This window comes from Canis lupus, chromosome 9 (genome assembly GCF_003254725.2).
Source record: "Canis lupus dingo isolate Sandy chromosome 9, ASM325472v2, whole genome shotgun sequence".
Classification (NCBI taxonomy): domain Eukaryota; kingdom Metazoa; phylum Chordata; class Mammalia; order Carnivora; family Canidae; genus Canis; species Canis lupus.
The window spans coordinates 26,451,418-26,474,733 of NC_064251.1; the positions used below are offsets into that span (position 1 = coordinate 26,451,418).

At 44.6% G+C, this 23,316-nt stretch overlaps 2 protein-coding genes across 2 annotated transcripts in view; one reads left to right on the forward strand and one right to left on the reverse strand.

The window, feature by feature from the left end:
- Positions 1-1,613: 1,613 nt before the first annotated feature.
- LOC112655375 (small EDRK-rich factor 2) lies at positions 1,614-1,985 on the reverse strand. Its single transcript, XM_025440465.3, has one exon. The coding sequence runs from the start codon at positions 1,938-1,940 to the stop codon at positions 1,761-1,763; it is 180 nt and encodes a 59-aa protein (XP_025296250.1). The 5' UTR covers positions 1,941-1,985; the 3' UTR covers positions 1,614-1,760.
- Positions 1,986-9,006: 7,021 nt separating this feature from the next.
- Positions 9,007-23,316, forward strand: part of B4GALNT2 (beta-1,4-N-acetyl-galactosaminyltransferase 2) — a 51,581-nt gene continuing 37,271 nt past the window's right edge. Inside the window, exon 1 of the mRNA XM_035721157.2 lies at positions 9,007-9,121. Coding sequence (XP_035577050.1) covers positions 9,108-9,121 — 14 coding nt within the window. The 5' untranslated portion in view covers positions 9,007-9,107. The remainder of the gene's footprint in view (positions 9,122-23,316) is intronic.

Genomic DNA, 23,316 nt, shown 5'->3' on the forward strand with positions numbered 1-23,316 from the left:
CTTTAAAAAAAAATCAGGAAAAAAAAAATCAGGGAGAAGTCTTGTATTCCAGTGAAAAATTTCCAGCTGATAAACAACTCAGCCTGCTGAGATAGTAACCCTAGTTATTTCTGGGTAGAGTGAACTAGTTTCCTTAGTAATGAAATTTAACTCCTGGATAGTTCAGAGTTAAATACAGAGATGAGATAGTAAAAGAAATCAAACCCATTGTATTGGCACGATATTTTTAAAAATATTTTATTTATTTATTTGAGAGAGAGAGTGCATGAGCACACAAAGGAGAGGGAGAGGTAGAAGCAGACTCCCCACTGAGCGGGGAGCCCGATTGGGAGCTCAACCCAAGGACCCTGAGACCATGACCTGAGCTGAAGGCAGATGCTTAACTGACTGAGCCACCCAGGTGTCCCATTTTTTAAAAGACTTATTAATTTATTTGAGAGAGAGGGAGAGCAAGAGGAGAGGACGAGGGAGAGAGAATCTCAAGGACTCCCCACTGAGCATGGAGGCTTCCACAGGTATCCACTGAGCATGGAGGCTTCCACAGGTATCCATCCCAGGATCCTGAGATCATGACATGAGCCAAAATCAAGAGTTGGGTACTTAATGGACTGAGCCACCCAGGTACCTCTCGTACTGTATTTCTGGGGTCATATTCAGGAATAATTTGCATGTTAGTAAGCAATGGGGTAATTGATTCTAGACTTGTGATATTTAAGAGAAATGTATGAGACTGAATTAAGTTTATAAAGTAATAGGATGTTTTAAGAGAACTTGGGATTTACTATATATTACTCAATATACAGTAATATATTTACTATATTTTGCTATATTTTATTTACTATATTTTACCAATGTTTAATTTTATTTACTATATTTTACCAATGTTTAATTGGTTAGGTTTCCTATGTACCTAAAGTACTTAGAGGAGTTTTGCTTGTCTAATCAGACCAGCAAAGTACTTAAAAGAAAGAAAAAAATGAATATATATATATATATATATATATATATATATATATATATTACCCTTAAGAATGCAACTACAGATGGTCCCTAACTTATGGTGATTTGACTAATAATTTTATAACTTTATGGTGGTGTGAAAGCAATATGCATTCAGTAGAAACTATACTCTATATTTTGAATTTTGATCTTTTCCTGGGCCAGCGATATGTGGTACGATGCTCTTGTGATACAAGGCAGCAGCAGCTCCCCATCAGCCACCTGATTGTGAGGGTAAACAACCAGGAACCTATAATCATTCTGTCCCCATACAATCATTCTGTTTTTTACTTTCAGTACAGTTTTCAACAAATTACACGAGATATTCCACATTTTATTATAAAAGATGCTTTCTGTTAAATGATTTTGCCAAACTGTAAGCTAATGCAAGTGTACTGAGTATATTTAAAGTCAGCTAGGCTGAGGTATGATGTTCAGTAGGTTAGGTATATTACATGCATTTTTTTTTTTTTTTTTTTTTTTTTTTTTTTTTACAAAGCTACTTTTAATACTTTGGGGTGAGCCCCACAGGAATAAAAAACACTGGGAAGTGGTAACCCCCTCACCCCCAGGCGTGGCCCAGGGGGAGAGAGGCTACCTGAGGGGAAGGAAGCACAAAAGGGACCCGCTGCAGACTCAGGGCAAAGGGAATGCCATCGGTGCTGGGACCTGTGAGCACTACAGGAGAAAACGCGAGCGTGGTGGGACTGGCTCCAGGCACACAGGCGAAGGGCAAGAGGGTTGGACACGAAGCCACAAAGCTACTTGGGTTCCTCCTTCTTCTCGTTTGCCTTTTTCTGCTTCTGCTGCATGATCTCCGAGTCCCTCTGCTTGCGGGCGGCAGCAGAAAGCCCGTCATCTCGGCGCTTTCCCTTAACCGAGTCGCTCTGCTTTTTCATATTCTTCTGGCGGGCGAGCTCGCGCTGGTTACCGCGGGTCATGGCGACGGCAGCGGCTCCGGCCTGCCTCCGTTGCGTCCCCTCGTTCCTATTACATGCATTTTTGACTTATGATATTTTCCATTTATGATGGGCTTACTGGATGTAACCCCATTGTATGTTGAGAAAGATCTGTAGAAATTTGTTAGGGAATTTAATTGAATAAGATTGTTGTGGAAAAGCAGACTGACCATCCAAAAGGCTGGGCTTCCCTCATACAGCAGGAAGTCCACTATAGCTTGTTGCTAAGGTAGTTGCCGGAAACTGGCTGCCCAGCCTGGGTCTACATTCCCCAAGCCCCTCTGATTCAGTGGGCCCAGTAGCCAGCTGTAACAGTGGAAGGGAGTAGAAGTTACATGTCCCCTTCTGGACAAAGAGGCCAGATCTCTGGTTTGTCTTTCCCATGAGTTTCTTTCTATGGAGTGATGGCCTTACAGCCCTCGTGTTGGGGATGAATGCTTTACAAGATGGAAAGAACCCAAGTCCCTGAATCACTTTGTCACTCAACAGAACAACCAACAACCCAACTGAATTCAGATGGCAGACTGGATTCCAGGAGCTGAAGTCAGATGCCTAACCGAATGAGCCACCCAGGCGCCCCCATGATTTGGGGGCTGTTTCTTAACAGCTAAGGTGGTACGATGATTGATCTGGTTGTAAATGAGACTGTGTGCTAGTTGTTCTGTTCCTCCAGATCTATCTGCCATCCTTCTCCGCTTTGCCTGTGTTCCAGGAAGACATCTATAGTCTGTACAACTCTTGCTCCCTTGCCCTCCTGCTTCCAGTTGGGTTGAACCAATGAGAGAAACTAGCAAGTAGGTAGAGAGTAGAGTATTTTTTAAGGATATTATTTATTTATTCATGAGAGGCATAGAGAGGCAAAGACATAGGCAGAGGGAGAAGCAGGCTCCCCGAGGGGAGCCTTACATGGGACTCAATCCCAGGACCCAGGATCACACCCTGAGCCAAAGGCAGATGCTCAACCACTGGAAGCACCCAGGTGTCCCTAGAGTTTGTTTTTTTAAACCAGTACACTGTATTACCAATTGAAGCATCCAGACAATTCAGAAGATGACTGAGAAGCAATCTGCAGCCCCTCAAGTCTGTGTTCCCTTTGCCTTGGTCCCCATGAGTCAAGGTCAAGGTCAAGCTGAAGCCAGTAGGGCAGCATCCTCTATTTTTGTCCTTGCTTCACTGTTCCAGACATAGCTTTGCTACTTCCTGACTTTGTGTCTCTCGTGTGTCTCTTTCATGCTCACTAACCTGGACTCTCCCTGACACCAGGCAGCAGGACAGGTGGAGGGTTTCACTGGATGTGGCACCAGCCCCTCTGGGTCCTCCCACAAGGCTCTAAAGTTCATCCTCATGTAAGAGTGAGACAGACCAACACCAAAGGTCCACCACTGTCCTGAGCATTGAAGGGTATAATCAAATCCATTCACTCCTTCCTTCATCAGATAGGTTTGTGGGTGTTTTTTTTTTTTAATTTTTAAAAAAGATTTTATTTATTTATTCCTGAGAGACACAGAGAGAAGCAGAGACCTGGACAGAGGGAGAAGCAGATTCCTCACAGGAAGCCCAGTGTGGGATTTGTTCCCTGGACTGGGATCACACCCTGAGCCAAAGGCAGATGCTCAACCCCAGAGCCACCCAGGCATCCCTTAAATTTTTTTAAATTATTTATTTATTTGGGAGAGTGGGAGCATGAATGGGGGTTGGGGGGCGGAGGGACAGAAGGAGAGGGAGAAGCAGACTCCCCACTGAGCAGGGAGCCCGATGTAGGACTCGATTCCAGGACCCTTAGATCACCACCCAAGCCGAAGGCAAGCACTCAACTGACTGAGCCACACAGGCACCCTTCCATCAGACAATTTCTTTTCTTTTCTTTTTTTTTTTTTTTGTTAAGTTTATTTATTTATTTATTTTTTTAATTTATTTTTTATTGGTGTTCAATTTACTAACATACAGAATAACCCCCAGTGCCCGTCACCCATTCACTCCCACCCCCCGCCCTCCTCCCCTTCTACCACCCCTAGTTCGTTTCCCAGAGTTAGGAGTCTTTACGTTATGTCTCCCTTTCTGATATTTCCCACACATTTCTTCTCCCTTCCCTTATATTCCCTTTCACTATTATTTATATTCCCCACATGAATGAGAACATATAATGTTTGTCCTTCTCCGACTGACTTACTTCACTCAGCATAATTCCCTCCAGTTCCATCCACGTTGAAGCAAATGGTGGGTATTTGTCATTTCTAATAGCTGAGTAATATTCCATTGTATACATAAACCACATCTTCTTTATCCACTCATCTTTCGTTGGACACCGAGGCTCCTTCCACAGTTTGGCTATCGTGGCCATTGCTGCTATAAACATCGGGGTGCAGGTGTCCCGGCGTTTCATTGCATCTGTATCTTTGGGGTAAATCCCCAACAGTGCAATTGCTGGGTCGTAGGGCAGGTCTATTTTTAACTGTTTGAGGAACCTCCACACAGTTTTCCAGAGTGGCCGCACCAGTTCACATTCCCACCAACGGTGTAAGAGGGTTCCCTTTTCTCCGCATCCTCTCCAACATTTGTTGTTTCCTGCCTTGTTAATTTGCCCCATTCTCACTGGTGTGAGGTGGTATCTCATTGTGGTTTTGATTTGTATTTCCCTGATGGCAAGTGATGCAGAGCATTTTCTCATATGCATGTTGGCCATGTCTATGTCTTCCTCTGTGAGATTTCTGTTCATGCATCAGACAATTTCTGAGTATTATTTATGATCCAGCCCTTGTGCTAGTGGTACAATGGTGAGCAAAACAGAAGTGGTACCGCTTTTCAGGGAACTTGGGAAACATATAGCAGACACATAGGCACACACACATGCACATGTGAATATACAAGTATGAGAAAGTACTGGATTATATAGAAATACCAGAAGAGGAACCTGACCTGGTCTGGAGAAGGCATCTTTGAGAAAGTGATGACAGGCAGAAGGTAAAAGCCAGACAAAGGAAAAATGGGGGTGTGGAGGAGTTTTTGAGGGAGAAGGAATAGCATGTGTGTGCTTGAACAACCTTCACAGCTCCTCGAGATTGTTGCTCCATCTGTTTAGGACCTTCCCCTTTGAGGGTCTAACTTCGTGCACTCAGAGCTTAATTCTTATTCTCAAGCAAATGATACTATTACCCTTTCCTGTGGGATTAGGGCAAGTCAGGTGTTGGATGAGGTAGGTAACCAAGAGGATGTGCCTTACAGTTGGCCCTCCAGCTGGACCTGTGCAGTTGGAGGCTTCCTGTCCCCTCCCCTGTCCCTGGGATGTATGCTCTGCCCACCATTCCCACAATGAGAGCTGTTCCAAAGACCATCTGGACAGTGTATGTGACTGAACCCACTTAAGGCCCCTGTGGTATAAATTTTAAGATCCTGGCAAGGAGATGCACAGATCCACTTGCCTTGCAGCCACCCATCTCATGCAAGTTCCCTCAGTTATTAGAACTGCCAACCGGGGCACCTGGGTAGCTTAGCCAGTTGGGCGTCTGGGTCTGCTTTGGTCATGATCCCAGGGGCCTGGTATAGAGCCTGGTCTTGGGCTCCCCACTCAGTGAGGGTCTGCTTTTCCCTCTCCCTCTGCCCTCCACCGGCCCATGCTCTCTGGCTCTTTCTCTGTCAAATCAAGAAATAAAATCTTAAAAAAAAAAAAAAAAAAAAAAAAAAAAAAACAAAAACACAAAAGTGCCACTCACCCATCTGGAATGATCTGCTTTTTCTTCTGTCTCTCCTCATCTACCATGTTTGGGGGCCAGTTTGCCAACCAACATCAGAGTGTTTTTTTTTTTTTTAAGATTTTATTTATTTATTCATGAGAGACACACAGAGAGAGGCAGAGACACAGGAGAGGGAGAAGCAGGCTCCCTGCAGGGAGCCCGATGTGGGACTTGATCCTAGTCTCCAGGATCACGCCCTGAGCCAAAGGCAGGCGCTAAACCGCTGAGCCACCCAAGGATCCCAGCATCAGAGTATTTTGTCACTACCTCTTCAGTCCTCTAACACCTGAACTTCTTTTTCTTCCAACATCCATGTATTGAGCATGAGCAAGGGCTGAATTTGGGGAGGAGGGGGAGTAGTGCCTGTAGATCAGAAAACACTCCCACCACTCAAGGCAATCATCACTCAGCCAGTCAAGGAATAGCACCTACTCTGAGCAGCCCTGTGTGAAGCTGGGAGCATAGCAGAATGAACAGGTAATGGCTGCATTCCTCTGGAGCTAAGAATTGGCCATCAGGCACCAGCACTTTGCCTGGTAGGGTGTCAGAAATCATCTGACTTCCTTCTTCGCTGAGCACCCCTCCTCTTAGCCAAGAGCAATGCTTTAATTGGACCAGGATGCAAAGCTGGCTTAATCAGTCTTTCAAAGAATCCCTTTCAGAAGGCTCATGTATGGCACCGGGATCTACTGGATGCATCTGAGTTCCTTATGGGCCACTCAAAGCTTCTTCCACAAGGGCAAGTAGAAAAGAGCCTGATTATCAAAGAGAAAGAGTTTGGCCGGTGGCCAAGCCACACCAGGGCCGGAAGTGGTTGTACTGGGCAATGGGAATGGCTGGAAGGACCAAGATGGTTAAATTACTTAAGATCTTGATAATTTGTCAAAGTGGTAGCTGGCTCTGGGCCCACAGCTGGGGAGAAGTGGAGGTCTTGTCCTAATGGTAAAACAGTAACCAAGTACAGAGACAAAGCCTGAGGTCACCCACGGGGACTACTTTCCTTTTTTTTTTTTTTTTTTTAAGGGATAAAGGTTTATTAAGTAAAGATACAGAATACAGAGAAAGCTCTCAGGAGGGAGAGGGGTCCCAACAGGGTTGCCTGACAGACAACTTTCCGATCAACCCCAGACAGCATGTGGAGAGAGATGTGCAGGCCTGGCCACACATCCATGCTCCAGGTAGTCTTCAGGGGCCATTTCTTCTCTACCTCTTGGGGCAGCAGCGAACACTCTGCTTGGCTCTGAGTCTACACCCAGGGACCACCACCTGCCTCTGCCATGGAGAGCTGGTGTCAGAGCTCCTGGCTGGGTCAGGCTGAGAAACAGCAAACATGTCTTTGCTTAGCTAACTTTCCCTTCCTGCTAGTCACCCTTAGAGCAAACAGACACTGCCAGTCCCAGAAGATTCATCCTGGACAGGATATCACAGGTCACAAGGTTTCCTTGAGGCAGAAGTTAGGGTTGAATGAACCCAGTCCCCACTTCTAAGTCACAAGAAAAGTCCTCCTGTTTGGGCAGAGCTGCTGAGGCAGGAGCTACAGTGGAGCCAGCCCTGACTCACCTTTATAGACCCAACTCCTGGGAGCCGGTTCTAGCTCCATCCCTGGCCACAGAAGTTTGAACAAGTCATGAAATCTTTCTGGGGCTGGGTTTTCACATCTGAGAGGCAGCTCACAGCATTATCACTGGGGTTGAATTAAGGAGGATAATGTAGGTGACAGCCTTTTGTAAACAATGAGGACTTTGTACTACTTGCACATGGCCAGTGTGATGCTTTTACTAATTAATCTTTTCCAGGAAAGCATAATAACCTTCTTCCAACTGTTTCTAGAATACAGTCATCATTAATTGCTGCCTCAGAACTCCCTTCCTGCAAGTTTTTCTTTTCTTTTTTTAAAAGATTTTATTTATTCATGAGAGACCCACACAGAGAGGCAGAGACATAGGCAGAGGGAGAAGCAGACTCCCTGCAGGGAGCCTGATGTGGGGCTTGATCCCAGGACCTTGGGATCGTGACCTCAGCGAAAGGCAGACACTCAATCACTGAGCCACCCAGGCGCCCAGTTTTTCTCTTTTCTGCTGGCTGTTGAGAAGCTTGGAGCTGAACTTGAGACTCACCTGTACCAAGATTGCAGATCCCTATGGCATTTCTTTCTACTCTTTCTGGGCTTACCTGGTTTGACGGATTGGACTATCATTTTTATTTACACGGCCTTCTATTGTATGCATCTGTCTTAAATCCTCTTCGGGACACAGCAGAGTATAATTAAGTACACACTGTATCAAAATAGGAACACCGGTCTTTTGCCAAGCATTTTGCCTGCTATTCTGTTTGCTTAAAAAAAGGTAGGGTTTGCAATATAAGCTAGATCATGGTAAAACACAGTAGAGTCACATCGGAGCGGAACCCAGGACGCTGCCCTACACTGTGCAGGGGAGGGTGAAGGCGCGCCAAAGGCAAAACTCTGCGGCTGCGGCTGGGCTGCGGCTGCGAGCGGAGGGTGGGTTAGGGGTAGCGGCGGGGCTCGGGTCCCCTGCATCCTGTTTCGCCCGGAGGATAATGGAGGGGCTGCAGTGGTCAGGGAGGCTAGAGGTGACCACATGGTTTGTGTCGCTCTTTAAGGGGGAGGCAGAAGTCCCTTTACCAGCCGAGGAGGAGGAGAAGAGGTCCCAGACTAAGGCTGGGAGATGGCGAGAGAAGGGCGGGGACGGATCGCAGCCTGGGGCGGGGAGCCCTGGGGTTCCCCGCGGAGCGAGGAGCGGCGGGAGGAGGGAAGCGCGCGCCGCGGTGACCGCGCTCCTGTCCAGCGCCTCCCAGCCTCTGGCCCTGCGGGGGTTGGGTGATGCGCTGAACCGACGCGCCCTGTCACCTCGGGCCACCGACGCGGCGGAGACTGGCCCGCTCGGGACAGCAAACGCTCCACTCGCCGGCGGCTCCCCAGTGCCCCGGCCGCGGTTCCCATCGCAGCCCCTCCACCTACTGGCTGATCGCCCCACGTTGCCTCAGTTTCCCCGTCCCCAAAGTCGGGCTAATAATTGTACTCGCTCCTCTTAGGGCCGTTGTGACAAATAAACGGCACAACGCAAATAAAGCGTGTAGCGCCGAGCGGGTTCCCCGCAGGTATCCCCGGAGGGGCTGTGGCTTTCTCCGCACCTCCTCCAGGTCCCCAGGGCGTGGGCCCGTGGCGGGTCAGTGTGTGCGAGGCTCAGGGGTCCCCAAGCCAGGACGCAGGCGCACGGGCGGACTGGCCCCCTGGGCGCACCGCGGAGCCAGGGGTGGGCGGGCGTTGGGGCGCGGTGGGCGGGGACTCGCCTCCGTCTCCCGGCTTCCTCCACCTGCCCGGCTCCCGGGAATTTGCCGGGGGCGGTCGGCGGGGTGGCGGTCGCGCACTGCAGCGTGGCCAGCGGCGGGATTCGGGATGACCTGGTGCCGGTGAGTGTCCCGGGCGCAGACAGCAATGGGAAGTGGACCTTGGAGGGCGCGCTGCCGGCGGCCGGGGACGCCGCGGGCTCCAGACTCAGCCCGACCTGTCCCCCCGCGGCCCCCGCCCCCGCAAGAGAGCGAGCCCCGGTTCTTTCCCCAACGCCGCACCCCCAGGGGGCCCTGGTTTTCCAGTTGGGAGAACTGGACCCGGAGGTCGCCTCAGGTGGCTGGGGGTGTCGCGTAGACATCCCGAGCGTGGGATTCGGCCGGGGAGGGTGGCGCGGCTTGGGCCCCGGGGGCTCTGACCTGGGGGACCGCGGGCTCCGGGCGGACGGGCAGCCGAGGCGGCTCCGAAAACGGCCCGAGCAGTCGGGGGCTTTAGCAAGTCGGGTTTCGGGTGCCCCGGCGCGCGGCCTCCCGGCAGACGCAGAGGCAGCGGCTGTCCTGTAGCCCGGGGCGCTGAAGAGCCCGAGGACCAGCGGAATAATCACGGGGAGAAGCAGATCTGATTTCGCGTTTATAGCCTACCGAAAAGGCTCACACTGCGTTCTGTGCCTTTGTTCTCCAAAGTTTCTTTTCTTTTTTTTTTTTTTTAATATGTGTTTATTCATTAGAGACACAGAGAGAGAGGCAGAGACACAGGCGAGGGAGAAGCAGGCTCCATGCAGGGAGCCCGACGCGGGACTCGAACCCAGATCTCCGGGATCATGCCCTGGCCGAAGGCGGCGCTAAACCGCTGGGCTCCCGGGCTGCCCTTAATTTTCAATAATTTTTTCATTTAACACTGACAAGACTGTCATCTTGCTTAATCTTGCAAAAGAGTGTTCGCGAGATGACTGATGTTGGGGGGGGGGGTTGCACTCATGTTTTATAGGCATTAAAATGAAGCACAAGGGGCACCTGGGTGGCTCAGTGGTTCAGTATCTGCCTTTGGCTCAGGTCGTGATCCCGGGGTCCTGGGATCCAGTTCCGCCTGGGGCTCCCAGCAAGGAACCTGTTTCTCTGCCTCTGTCTCTGCCCATCTCTCTGTGTCTCTCATGAATAAATAAACAAAATCTTTTAAAAATAATAATAAAATGAGGGATCCCTGGGTGGCGCAGCGGTTTGGCGCCTGCCTTTGGCCCAGGGCGCGATCCTGGAGACCCGGGATCGAATCCCACATCGGGCTCCTGGTGCATGGAGCCTGCTTCTCCCTCTGCCTGTGTCTCTGCCTCTCTTTCTCTCTGTGTGACTATCATAAATAAATAAAAACTTAAAATAATAATAATAATAATAAAATGAAGCACAAGTTATACAGAGGAGGTGGCGGAGAGAGGGAAAGGGAGGCAACCCTTGTGACCACGAATGTTCCAGGGCCGGCTCTCATTCTAGTGTCCTTTCTTCCCCAGCATTTCCCCCACCCCACATTCCTTAATGCCAGACCGAGGAGTCCTGGCCTCAGGCGTGGTGCCAACTAATTTAAAGCTGCAAGGTCTTGGCAGAGTTGACTTTCCCTTCACATATGGACAGCTGGAAGGCACCAAAAGTCTTGGTTTCAATTGATGCTGTTTGCTAGCCTTATAGCTTTGTGATCTTAAGCCTGCTGGCTTCTGTGATTTGGGGGTATCTAACATTTCTTCCTCAGAGAAAATGAATTCTTTTAAACTTTTCTTTGCCTTTTTACTTTTCTTTTCTTTTTTAAGGTTATTTTTTAAGATTTTATTTATTTATTTATTTATTTATTTATTTATTTATTATTATTTAGATTTCTTTTATTTACTTGAGAGAGAGAGCACACAAGCAGGGAGAGCTGCAAAGGGAGAAGGAGAAGCGGGCTCCCCACGGGGCAGGGAGACCAACTGGGGCTGGATCCCAGGACTCCAGGATCACGACCTGAACCTAAGGAAGACACTCAACCAGCTTAGTCACCCAGATGCCCCAAGCTTTTTGTTTTTGTTTTTTAAGGAATCTCTACATGCTAGTGGGGCTCAAACTCACCTCCGGGATAGCAAGAGTCCCAATGCTCCACTCACTGAGCCAGCTAGGTGCCCCTAGTTTTTTCTTTTTTAATTAAAAAATATCTGATTTGGGAGCACCTGAGTGGCTTAGTCGGTTAAGCATCCCACACTTGATCTTAGTTCAGGTGGTGATCTCAGAGTGAGTTGAGCCCCACTGGGTGTGGAGCCTACTTTTATTTTTATTTTTATTTTTAATTTTTTTATCTTTTTATTTTTTTAACAATAAATTTATTTTTTATTGGTGTTCAATTTGCCAGCATACAGAACAACACCCAGTGCTCATCCCGTCAAGTGCCCCCCTCAGTGCCCATCACCCACTCACCCCCACCCCCCGCCCTCCTCCCCTTCCACCACCCCTAGCTCATTTCCCAGAGTTAGGAGTCTTTATGTTCTGTCTCCCTTCTTTAAAAAAAAAAAGGAGGGAACATCTGGGCGGCTCAGTGGTTAAGCACCTGTGTTTGGCTCCCCTCGTGATCCCGGGGTCCTAGGATCAAGTCCCGCATCAGGCTCCTCTGTGGAGAGGACCTCCTCTGTTTCTCCCTCTGCTTATGTCTTTGCCTCTCTCTGTGTCTCTCATGAATGAATAAAAAAATCTTAAAAAAAATTTTTTTGACTTTGAAATGGGTATTTCTAATTTTGTCCCTCTAGGACACACCCTACCAACCCTAGAAATGATCATCATGGTGCCAGGTGTAAACTCAGTAAATTGGTAAATTCATTTCTTTTCCCACACTATGGAGCACTCTTGTATTAGGTGTAGACCCTGTTCTAGATTGATCCAGTACTGCCCCCTCCCTAGATTGACACTCAACCACTAAGCCACCCTGGTGCCCCAAAATTTTAAAATTTTTTATTAGAGAGAGTGAAAGAGAAAGAGGGGTAAGGCAGAGGGAGAGAGAGAATCCCAAGCAGGCTTCATGTCTAGCACAGAGCCCCATGTGGGACTCTTGATCTCACCATCCTGAGATCATGACCTGAGCCAAAATCAAGAGTTGGAGGCTTAACAGACTGAGCCCCCCAGGTTCCCCAGGAGCTTTTGTTTAATATGAGTTTTATCTATTCCTGTTACCACATGAAACATTAAAACAGAAAATTTAGAAAAATGTATTTGTTAAGTCGTTAAAAATAGCAATCGTCAACCTACCAGATGTTAACATAATGCATTTTTATTTATTTTAAAATTTAATTTTATTTAAATTCAATAATTAACATAGTATATTATTAGTTTCAGAAGTAGAGTTCAGTGATTAATCAATTGTGTATAACACCCACTGCTCATTACATCACATGCCCTCTTTAATGCCTATCACCCAGTTACCCCATCTCCCATCCCTCTCCCTCCAGCAACCCTGTTTGTTTCTTATGGTTAAGAGTCTCCTATGGTTTGTCTCCCTCTCTGATATTGTCTTGTTTTATATTTCCCTCCCTTCCCCTATGATCCTGTTTTGTTTCTTAAATTCCACATATGAGTGAAATTGTGTAATTGTCTTTCTCTGATTGACTTATTTTGGTTAGCATAATACACTTTAGTTCCATCCACATCGTTGCAAATGGCAAGATTTATTTTCTTGGTGGCTGAGTAATATTCCATTGGGGACATTTTCCCCAGATCCTTCTGTCATGTGTTCAGAGGAGTTTTTAGGAGGCCTGCATGACTGAGCAACCTTCAACCTTGACACAAACTAAACCATTTGCAAGTTCAATGAAGACAAGAAAAGGAAACACAAGCAAAGAAATGGGTGGTTGAAAACACAAGCAAAGAAATAATTAACTTCTAAAAACAATCGTTTTGACAGATAAAGTAATATGCTCAGAGAGATGGTATCACTAGTTCAAGGTTACCCAGCTGGAAACTAGAAGAGCTCTGACTCAAAATCAAGATTTATGACTTGTACTATTTTGCCAGAGTGGCTGAGTAATATGAAATGCCATGAGCAAGGTTAAAAGTGACCAGGATTACCTTTGCATATGGACATTTTCAAATTTTAGAAAGTCTTTCTCCCTTGTCTCTCTCTCTCTCTCTGCCCCCACCTCTCCCCCTCCTTCTATCCCCTCTTTCTCACCCTAGAGAGAATTTGTTTATGTGATTTGTCCCCCCTTATTAAATGCTGTGTTCCTCGAGGAAAGGGACCACAGTTGGGTTTCTTTCCATTCTCTTGCTGCCTAGTGAAGTGCCAGGCATAGTTGGCACTCCCCGTTGAATGGATGTAAGTTAATTCTATGAAGAAAGAGATTAGAGACAGAGCTTTGATTAAACGTGTTGTTCCCTGGCTCAGATTCTACCTTCAGAGATTATTTCTAGGGCGTGAAAATCGTCCTGGCCCACCTCAACCAGTAGGTTCCACACAGCCCACCCCCTCTGCCAAAGGGGCTCCTCCACTGTGCCATCTTGAGTGCAGTATGGTTCTACGCTGTGGGCTGTTAGCCACATGCATGGCCTCTTCCTGACATTCACGGTGGCCTTGGTGGATGGTTCTGATCCATAACGGCTGACCCCGGTGGGTAGCTGGTGGCGCTGGACTTCTATAATGAAGAAGTTAAGGGAGGGTGGAATGCCATGCTAGAATGCCAGTTTTATGAAGGCTCAATATGTTTTTTTTTTTTTTAAGTAAATGGTTGACAAAATAGAGGGTTAAGATCAGCAGGTCATTAGGGGATTTTATGGAAGATGTTGCTATAATATATTTCTAAGTATTGCTTTTCTAGCTACTTCCCCAAGATTTTGATATGTAGTATTTTTCTTTTTTTTTAAGATTTTTTTATTTATTTATTCATAGAGACAGAGAAAGAGAGAGGCAGAGACACAGGCAGAGGGAGAAGCAGGCTCCACGCAGGGAGCCTGACATGGGACTCGATCCCGGGTCTCCAGGATCACACCACGGGCTGAAGGCGGTGCTAAACCACTGCGCCACCAGGGCTGCCCAATATGTAGTATTTTTCATTTTCATTTATGTCACACCACTAATTTCCACTGCAATTTCTTCTTTGACCTGTGATTACTTAGAGGTGTATTTCTGAATTTCTAAGAACAGAGATTTTTCTAGTTACTTTTTTTTTCTAAAGATTTTATTTATTTATTCATGAGAGATACACACACACAGAGAGGCAGAGACACAGGCAGAGGGAGAGGCAGGCTCCACGCAGGGAGCCTGATGTGGGACTCGATCCCGGGTCCCCAGGATCACACCCTGGGCTGAAGGCGGTGCTAAACCGCTGAGCCACCTGGGCTGCCCTCTAGTTACATTTTTAATTTTGCTGCTAGCTTAATTGCATGGGGGCCAGAAAATAGATTCTTGATTATTTAAATTCTTTGAAATTTTATTTATTTTTAAAGATTTATTTATTTATTTATTTATTTATTTATTTATTTATTTATTTATTTATTTATGATAGACACGGGGGGGGGGGCGCAGAGACACAGGCAGAGGGAGAAGCAGGCTCCATGTCGGGAGCCCGATGCAGGACTCGATCCCGGGACTCCAGGATTGCGCCCTGGGCCAAAGGCAGGCGCTAAACCACTGAGCCACCCAGGGATCCCCCAATTCTTTGAAATTTTATTTTATTTTTTATTATTTTTTTAATAATAAACTTATTTTTTATTGGTGTTCAATTTGCCAACATACAGAATAACACCAATTCTTTGAAATTTTAGACTTCATTCCTGATCCAACATTCATGAGGTTTTGTGTATGTATGAAAGGAATGTGTATTCTGCATGTAATATTCTGTATGTTTTTTGTATCAAGTTTGATGATTGGTTCATATAATCTGAATGGTTGCTAATTTCTTGTTTGTTTGCTCTAATGGCTAGGGAGGATAGTATGTTAAAATCTCTCACTGTGATTGTTGATTTGTCTATTTTTTCTTGTAATGCTTTCAGTATTTTCTTTTATATATTTTGGGACACTGATATTAGGAAAAGGAATTTCTTCTTGTGAACTGAATATTTTACAACTTTGAAGTATCTGTGGTTTGGTTTTTTTGTCTTTAAAATCTACTTCAGGGGGATCCCTGGGTGGCACAGCGGTTTAGCGCCTGCCTTTGGCCCAGGGCGCGATCCTGGAGACCCAGGATCGAATCCCACTTCGGGCTCCCGGTGCATGGAGCCTGCTTCTCCCTCTGCCTGTGTCTCTGCCTCTCTCTCTCTCTCTCTCTGTGTGTGACTGTCAAAAATAAATAAAATAAATAAAATAAAATAAAATAAAATAAAATAAAATAAAATAAAATAAAATAAAATCTACTTCAGGTGGGCAGCCCTGGTTGCTCAGCGGTTTAGCGCTGCCTTCAGCCCAGGGCCTGGTCCTGGAGACCCGGGATCAAGTCCCACGTCGGGCTCCCTGCATGGAGCCTGCTTCTCCCTCTGCCTGTGTCTCTGCCTCTCTCTGTCTCTCTCTCTGTGTCTCTCATGAATAAATACAATCTTTTAAAAAATGAAATAAAATCTACTTCAGGGACGCCTGGGCAGCTCAGCGGTTAGGTGTCTGCCTTTGGCTCAGGTTGTGATCCTGGGGTCTGGGGATCAAGTCCCATACTGGACTCCCCACAGGGAGCCTGCTTCTCCCTCTGCCTATGTCTCTGCCTCTCTCTGTGTGTCTCTCATGAATAAATAAATAAAATCTTTAAATAAAATAAAATTACATGGTATTTTTAATCCTTTTCCTGGGTAATGCAAACACTTCGAAATACTTTTAATCTGTTTACTGCCTTTCCTGACTTATTTTGCTTTCTTTTTCTTTCTCTTTTTTTCTTTTTCTTTTTCTTTCTTTTTTTTTTTTTTTTTTTTTGGTTCTATGGTATACAAAACAGTATTATTACTTTATGTAGTCAGTAATTACCTGGATTTACCCACTTATTTGCCATTTTGATTTCTCTTCAACCTTTCCTTATGACCTCCCACCTAGGACAGCGTGTTTGCTGTTGTTCCTTTGCTAGTGACAAGTTCCTTCAAATGCTGTTCGTCTGAAAATGTTGTCTCACCTTCATCCTTGAATTTTTTTTCTGGTGCGGAAGGTATTTCAATGTCTCTGGCTTCCCATGTATCCTCTGGGAAAGTCAGCTAGCAACCTCTTTTGAACGTAATCTTTTCTTCTCTGGCTGCTTTTAAAAGATTGGTCTCCTTTAATTTTCGGCATTTTTGCTTTGATGTCGTTCGGTGTGTATTTATTTTAACATTTCCCTGCCTGTGGCTTGTAGAACTTCTGGAAAGCATGCAATGAGGTCTCTCATTAGTTTTGAACGTTTTTAACCATCTTTTCTTCAAATATTACTCTACTCCATCCTCTCCTCCTATACTTGCTGCATCCTCTATATCCTTATTTCTTTCCAGTTATTTATTTTTCAGGAAGATTTTGGTTTTTTAAGTAATCTCTACATCCAATGTAGGGCTTGAACCCACAACCCTAAGATCAAGAGTCACATGCTCGGGGGGATGCCTGGGTGGCTCAGCAGTTTAGCGCCTGCCTTCCGCCCAGGGCATGATCCTGGAGTCCTGGGATCGAGTCCCACCGTGGGCTCCAGTCCCACCGTGGGCTCCCTGCATGGAGCCTGCTTCTCCCTCTGCCTGTCTCTCTCTGTGTGTGTCTCTCATGAATAAATAAATAAAATCTTAAAAAAAAAAAAAAAAGAGTCACATGCTCTACTAACTGAGCCAGCCAGGTGCTCCTTTCAGGTAATTGAAAATCCTTTCTTCTTCCACCTTTCATTTTGGTGGTTGCCTTCTGCTTTGTCTTCTAGTCTTGTCTAATTGTTAAATTTAACCACTAAGCCATCAAAACTGTTATTTTATTTTTTACTTCAAAAATTTCCATCTGGGGGATCCCTGGGTGGCGCAGCGGGTTAGCTCCTGCCTTTGGCCCAGGGCGTGATCCTGGAGACCCGGGATCGAATCCCACATCGGGCTCTCGGTGCATGGAGCCTGCTTCTCCCTCTGCCTGTGTCTCTGCCTCTCTCTCTCTCTCTCTCTCTCTCTGTGACTATCATAAAAAAAAAAAAATTTCCATCTGGGTCTTTTTTGTACTCTTCAATTCTGTGTTGAAATACTCAAGGGATGCCTGGGTGGCTCAGCGATTGAGCATCTGCCTTTGGCCCAGGGCATGATCCCGGGATCTGGGATCGAGTCCCACATCGGGCAGGGAGCCTGCTTCTCTCTCAGCCTATGTCTCTGCCTCTCTCTTTGTGCCTCTCATGAATAAATATATAAAAAATCTTAAAAGGGGGGGGCAGCCCCAGTGGCACAGCGGTTTAGCGCCGCCTGCTGCCCAGGGCGTGATCCTGAACACCCGGGATCGAGTCTCATGTCAGGCTCTCTGTATGGTGCCTGCTTCTCCCTCTGCCTGTGTCTCTGCCTCTCTCTCTGTTTCTATAAATAAATAAATAAAATCTTAAAAAAAAAAAGAAATACTCAAATCATTAATTTACAATTCTCCAGCTTTGCAATACTACTAAGTTTACAATATGTCTGAGAATTCCAAATCAAGCCTCGTGTCTGGTTTGGTTTGAGCTGGGTGTTGCCTCATCTAAAAAATGTGATCTCCAGGATGCCTGGGTGGCTCAGCAGTTTGGTGCCGCTTTCAGTCCAGGGCGTGATCCTGGAGACATGGGATCGAGTCCCATGTCAGGCTCCCTGCATGGAGCCTGCTTCTTCTTCTGCCTGTGTTTCTGCCTCTCTCTCTGTTTCTCTCATGAATAAATAAATAAAATCTTTTTAAAAATGTGATCTCCATATGTGCTAAATATTGTCTTTACAAAATAGCTTGTGGAAATAATCTGAGATGTAGGCTGCCTCCAGAAATGACAGTTTATGTTTGGTTCTGCTAGACTCCGGGAGCATTGGCAAAATGTGATTGCCTCAGTTCAATTCCCAAGAGATGTTGGGCAGCCTAGCGGCCAAGCCTGTTTCAGCTTTACCCCTTTTCCTGGAGTAGTCCACTGAAGCTCCAAAGCAAAGAGAAGGGATTCTCCTGGGAACCCCAACCCTACCTCCACCAGTAGTGGATCTTGGGCTCTAATATTTATTCCCCTAATCATAAAAGGCTGAGAAAAGCATGCTCAGCCTCTCAGCTGCCCCCTTAGGAATTGGTAAACACATCAGAGGAAAAGCAACCTCATTCCTTAGCCTCCATTACCCATCGTCCAATCCTCCCCCTGTAATTCACTACCTTGGTAGCCATCTGAGTCCTTCAAGCAGACAGGTTTTTGGTTTTGCTTTTGGTTCAGCTGTTCCAGTTGTCAACAGTGGGAAAGTTGGTCTGAATTGCTCAGCCTGCTCGTACTGGAGGCAGAAGGCCCTCTTGCCGGTAAGGCTCTTAGATGAGCCAGTAGAGGAAGTGGAAACTCCATGAGACTGGTTTTGGACTCTTGCAGCAAGGATAGGGTATAGCTAATTTTAATTGAGCTCAAGAAAATAGAGCTGATATTATTTGTACTCCTAATAATATTGTGAAACAATTAATCATTATTACTATAGAATTACAGTTGATCCTGAAACAAAACAGGGATTATGCACACTGACTCCCCTGCCCATAACTCCTGCACCTTGAAAAATCCACGTATCTCTTTTGACTCCCCCAAAACTTAAGTACTAGTAGTCTCCTGTTGATGTGTCTATGTCTACAGTCTATGTATATGTTATATATGTATTCTTAAAGAATACCTAACCTCTTCTTTTTTCTCTTCTTGTATTTTTTGTTGTTGTTAAGATTTTATTTATTTATTCATGAGAGACACACAGAGAGAGACAGAGACACAGGCAGAGGGAGAAGCAGACTCCATGCAGGAAGCCGGATGTGGGACTCAATCCTGGGACTCCAGGATCACGCCCTGAGCCAAAGGCAGGCGCTCAACCACTGAGCCAACCAGGCGTCCCACTTTTTTGGTATTTTTAAGCTACAGTTTGTCTCCAAGTTTTTCAAATTGTGGCGGATCTCCAAAATATTTTCTAATATATTTATTGAGAAAAATCTGCATGTAAGTGGACTCACACAGTTTAAATCTGTGTTGTTCTATTTTGTCAATTGTATATAGTAATTCATAGTTATTATGTATATAACTTGAATGGGTTTCTGATATTTGCAACCCCAAATTCCCAACCATGGTATGCAAAAGCAGTGTGTATATACCACTTTTGCCTAAAATCTCACCAGAACTTATTTGGTTGTTAATAGGCATAAAATCCTATTTCAAAGTTATTTTAATTTTAATATTATTAACTTCCAGTGAGAACAAATATTTTCCTATGTGTTTGCCAGTAGATATACCTCTTCCTGGGTCAATTTTTCATATTCTGTGTCCACTTATTAATTGGTGTCTTAAAGTTTTTTGCATTAGTGAATTAAGATTAAATCTTTACTCTCCTATTTGTTAGGAACCATTTCAGTAGTCCAATATTACTATTTTTATTTCAGTGGTGTGTTTCACTGAGTAGATATTTTATTTATTTTTTAAAAGATTTTATTTATTTATTTATTTATTTATTTATTTATTTATTTATTTATTTATCACAGAGAGAGAGATCCCAAGCCACTCCTGCAGTTTCTGCATGGTCCCAAAGTTCTGCACCTGGCATAGGAGCACTGCTTGGCAGGGTTAAGTTATTTCACCTGACTTGAAGGGACAAGTTGCCACCAGCTGATCCAGATGACTGACTCATTTCCTTATCTCTCACTGACTTCATAAATTGCATTTGGCAATTTCTTGAATGTTTTTCAAATTTGCTCCAACCAGAATAGCAGACTCGTAGGATTATAATTTTAAGCAGTTCCCACTTAGTGACACGAACAGTGTAGTTGCATCATTGTAGAACACTTGTCGTTACTGGATAAAAATTCAGCTGCTTAGTATTTTACTGGTAATCTCCTACCAAACAGTTCCTATTTGTGACTGCATCACAAATGCTGTCCCTAGCTGGAACCAGGTTCTGTAAATCAGAACCCCAAAGTTGAGAGAGGTCTGATCACATGGCCCAACCTGAGTAAGAGAAGTAAACACTAATTTTCTGCATGTGTGTCTACCCAGGCATCCCCACAAAATTAATTCTTGATCACTGCAAAAAGTAAGAGAGAGTATAGGAATATGTTGATATAAGAACATCTTGATTAGCAGTACCTGGGTGTCTCAGTCGATTAAGCGTCTGCCTTCGGCTCAAGTCATGATCCCAGGGTCCTGGGATTGAGCTGTACATCACTATCTTTCTCTATCTTTCTCAAATAAATAAAATCTTAAAAAAGAAAAAAGAACATGTTGATTGAAAAATTCCTCACTGTAATCTGATTATTCACATTGACTATAATTAACAACTTGGTGTATATCATTTCAGATATTTTTTTCTGTGACTCTGTGACTACACACTTTAAATAGATATGTTGGTGGGCAGCCTGGGTGGTTCAGTGGTTTAGTGCCACCTTCAGCCCAGGGCATGATCCTGAAGACCCGGGATTGAGTCCCACATCGGGCTCCCTGTGTGGAGCCTGCTTCTCCCACTGCCTGTGTCTCTGCCTCTCTCTCTCTCTCTCTCTCTCTCTGTCTCATAAATAACTAATAAAAATCTTTAAAAAAAAAAAGACATGTTGGGCAGTCTGGGTGTATCCAATCCAATAAGGTCTTAGTTTTTTTGGTTTTTGTTTTTTTTAAAGATCTTATTTTTTTTTTTTTTTGGTTTTTGTTTTTTTTAAAGATCTTATTTATTCATGAGAGACACAGAGAGACTCTCATGAATAAATAAATAAAATCTTTAAAATAATATATGCATTTCAATATTTATTTAGATATTTGAACTCTCACACGAGGGTTTTTCAAGCTGGTGAACATGAGACAAATTATTTCTCCCAAAGAACTATAACATAGGGCACCTGGGTGGCTCAGTGGTTGAGTGTCTGCCTTTGGCCCAGGGCATGATCCCGGGGTTCTGGGATCAAGTTCCACAATGGGCTCCCAGTAGGGAGCCTGCTTCTCCCTCTGCCTATGTTTCTGCCTCTGTCTTGCATGAATGGATAAATAAAATCTTTTAAAAAAAAGGGGTGGGGGAGGTTCCCTGGGTGGCTCAGTGGTTTGGCGCCTGCCTTTGGCCCAGGGCGTGGTCCTGGAGTCCTGGGATGGAGTCCCACGTTGAGCTCCCAGCATGGGGCCTGCTTCTCCCTCCTCCTGTGTCTCTGCCTCTTTCTCTCTCTCTGTATCTATCATAAATAAAAATAAATAAGTAAATCTTTAAAAAAAGAACTGTAACATACATTCCCAGACAACAGAAATATATAATTGAACTAATATTAACGTATATAATTTTTTAATAAACGGATTATCAAGTAATAAAACAAAAATTACCATAATAAAACAAATTATCAAGTATCTAAAAATTAGGTAACACAGCTCAGAAGGCATACGCAGGCCATCTCCTGTTTTTTGCAGGTTCATGTTATGCTACCTGGCTTTGATGAAAGACCTACATTAGTACTTACTCTTTTGTTAACGAAAAGAAATCCAAAGAGAATTTTTGCTTTTGTGAAAAAAGATGAAAAGCGAAAAAAAGGGTGAAAAGCAAAAAAAGCGCTCTCCATATGGTTTGCAAGCCCTCTGTAGAGAGGCGGCGCGCACCCTGAGCAGCCACAGTGGCGCCACCAAGCATCTTTCCTGGGAACTACACTCAGCATCTCAACATCAAGCCAACGGAGCTTTGCACTGTATGCGAGCACCTGTATTATCTCCATTTCTTTTGTGCATCCGTTAGCAAGATGTTCCTAAGGTATCAAAAAAGCCTAAGTGTAGTTTGGAGATCTGAGAACACTGAAAATTTTTCCGTATAAATTCATTCATGGTAATTGCCTCTTTGCTTTGTACCATTTCAAAGCCTTATGAAAGGTCTCATAGGATCACTCTCGTTTCAAAGAGTGGGTGAAACCTGTTATATATTAGACTTCTGCTCAATTCATTGGTAGAAACTCACTTCCTTTTTTTTAAAGGAGAGATTGGGAAGAAAAGAAAAAATATCACACTTCAAAAAAAGTGGTGAACAACTGATAGGTATATAAAAATTATGAGTTGTTCAGAAATTTTATAATTTAAAATTCATTTTAGTTTCAATAACAAAGTATCACTGCCTTTTACAAAATAGTTACTAAGTTAAAGGATATATTCTACATGTTCTGCACAAGACAAAAACAACCTTTTATTAAAAATATGAAGAGCCCTCTCATTTGTTTTCAGGCTTTCGCAGTTAAATTGCACACCATATGCAAACAATCAATGAACTGTACAACTTTTTTCCGAAGACTTTACAGTTGTGCTTCTTTACAATGCAGAGTTTCCAAATGGAGGTTTTCTTTTTTTTTTTTTTTAAGATTTTTATCTATTTATTTGAGAGAGAGAGGACAAGTAGGGGGAAGGGCAGAGGGAGAGGGAGAAGTAGACTCCCCGCTGAGAAGGGAGCCAGACCTGGGGCTTGATCCCAGGACCCAGAGATCATGACCTGAGCCCAAGGCAGACACTTTACCAACTGAGCCACCCAGTGCCCCAAATAGAGGTTTTCTATTACAGCACAAAATGAGATTTATAGAAAGGCAAAAAAAAAAAAAAAATCACTGTAAGACTTGATTAAAATCCAACAAAAATCAGCGGTTGCATAAAGCTGACGGATGAGTGTTCACATCGGATGAGAGTGTTCATGGTTCCTGAGATTTTAATCTATAAGACACTAAAAATATATAAGTATTGTGCTGGGTATTTTGGTACTTAACCTCTATATTTTTTGGATGTTGGGCTGCCTAGCTGGTCAGTCGGTAGAGCATATGACTGTTGATCTGGGCATTTATGGGTTTCAGCCCCATGTTGTGTGTAGAGATGACTTAAAAATAAAAATCTTGGGATCCCTGGGTGGCGCAGCGGTTTAGCGCCTGCCTTTGGCCCAAGGCGCGATCCTGGAGACCCAGGATCGAATCCCACATCGGGCTCCCGGTGCATGGAGCCTGCTTCTCCCTCTGCCTGTGTCTCTGCCTCTCTCTCTCTCTGTGACTATCATAAATAAATAAATAAAAATTAAAAAAATAAAAAATAAAAAATAAAAATCTTAAAACATTTTTTTTTTGTCTTGGTTGTTGATAAGATTCTGGCATGGGAATAGATTTAAAGAAGATTCACAACTCAAGATTGCATGATTTCAGGATTTTCCCAAGTATCCAGATAGGACCAGGAGACCAGGATCGCATGGGCCACCTTCAGAGT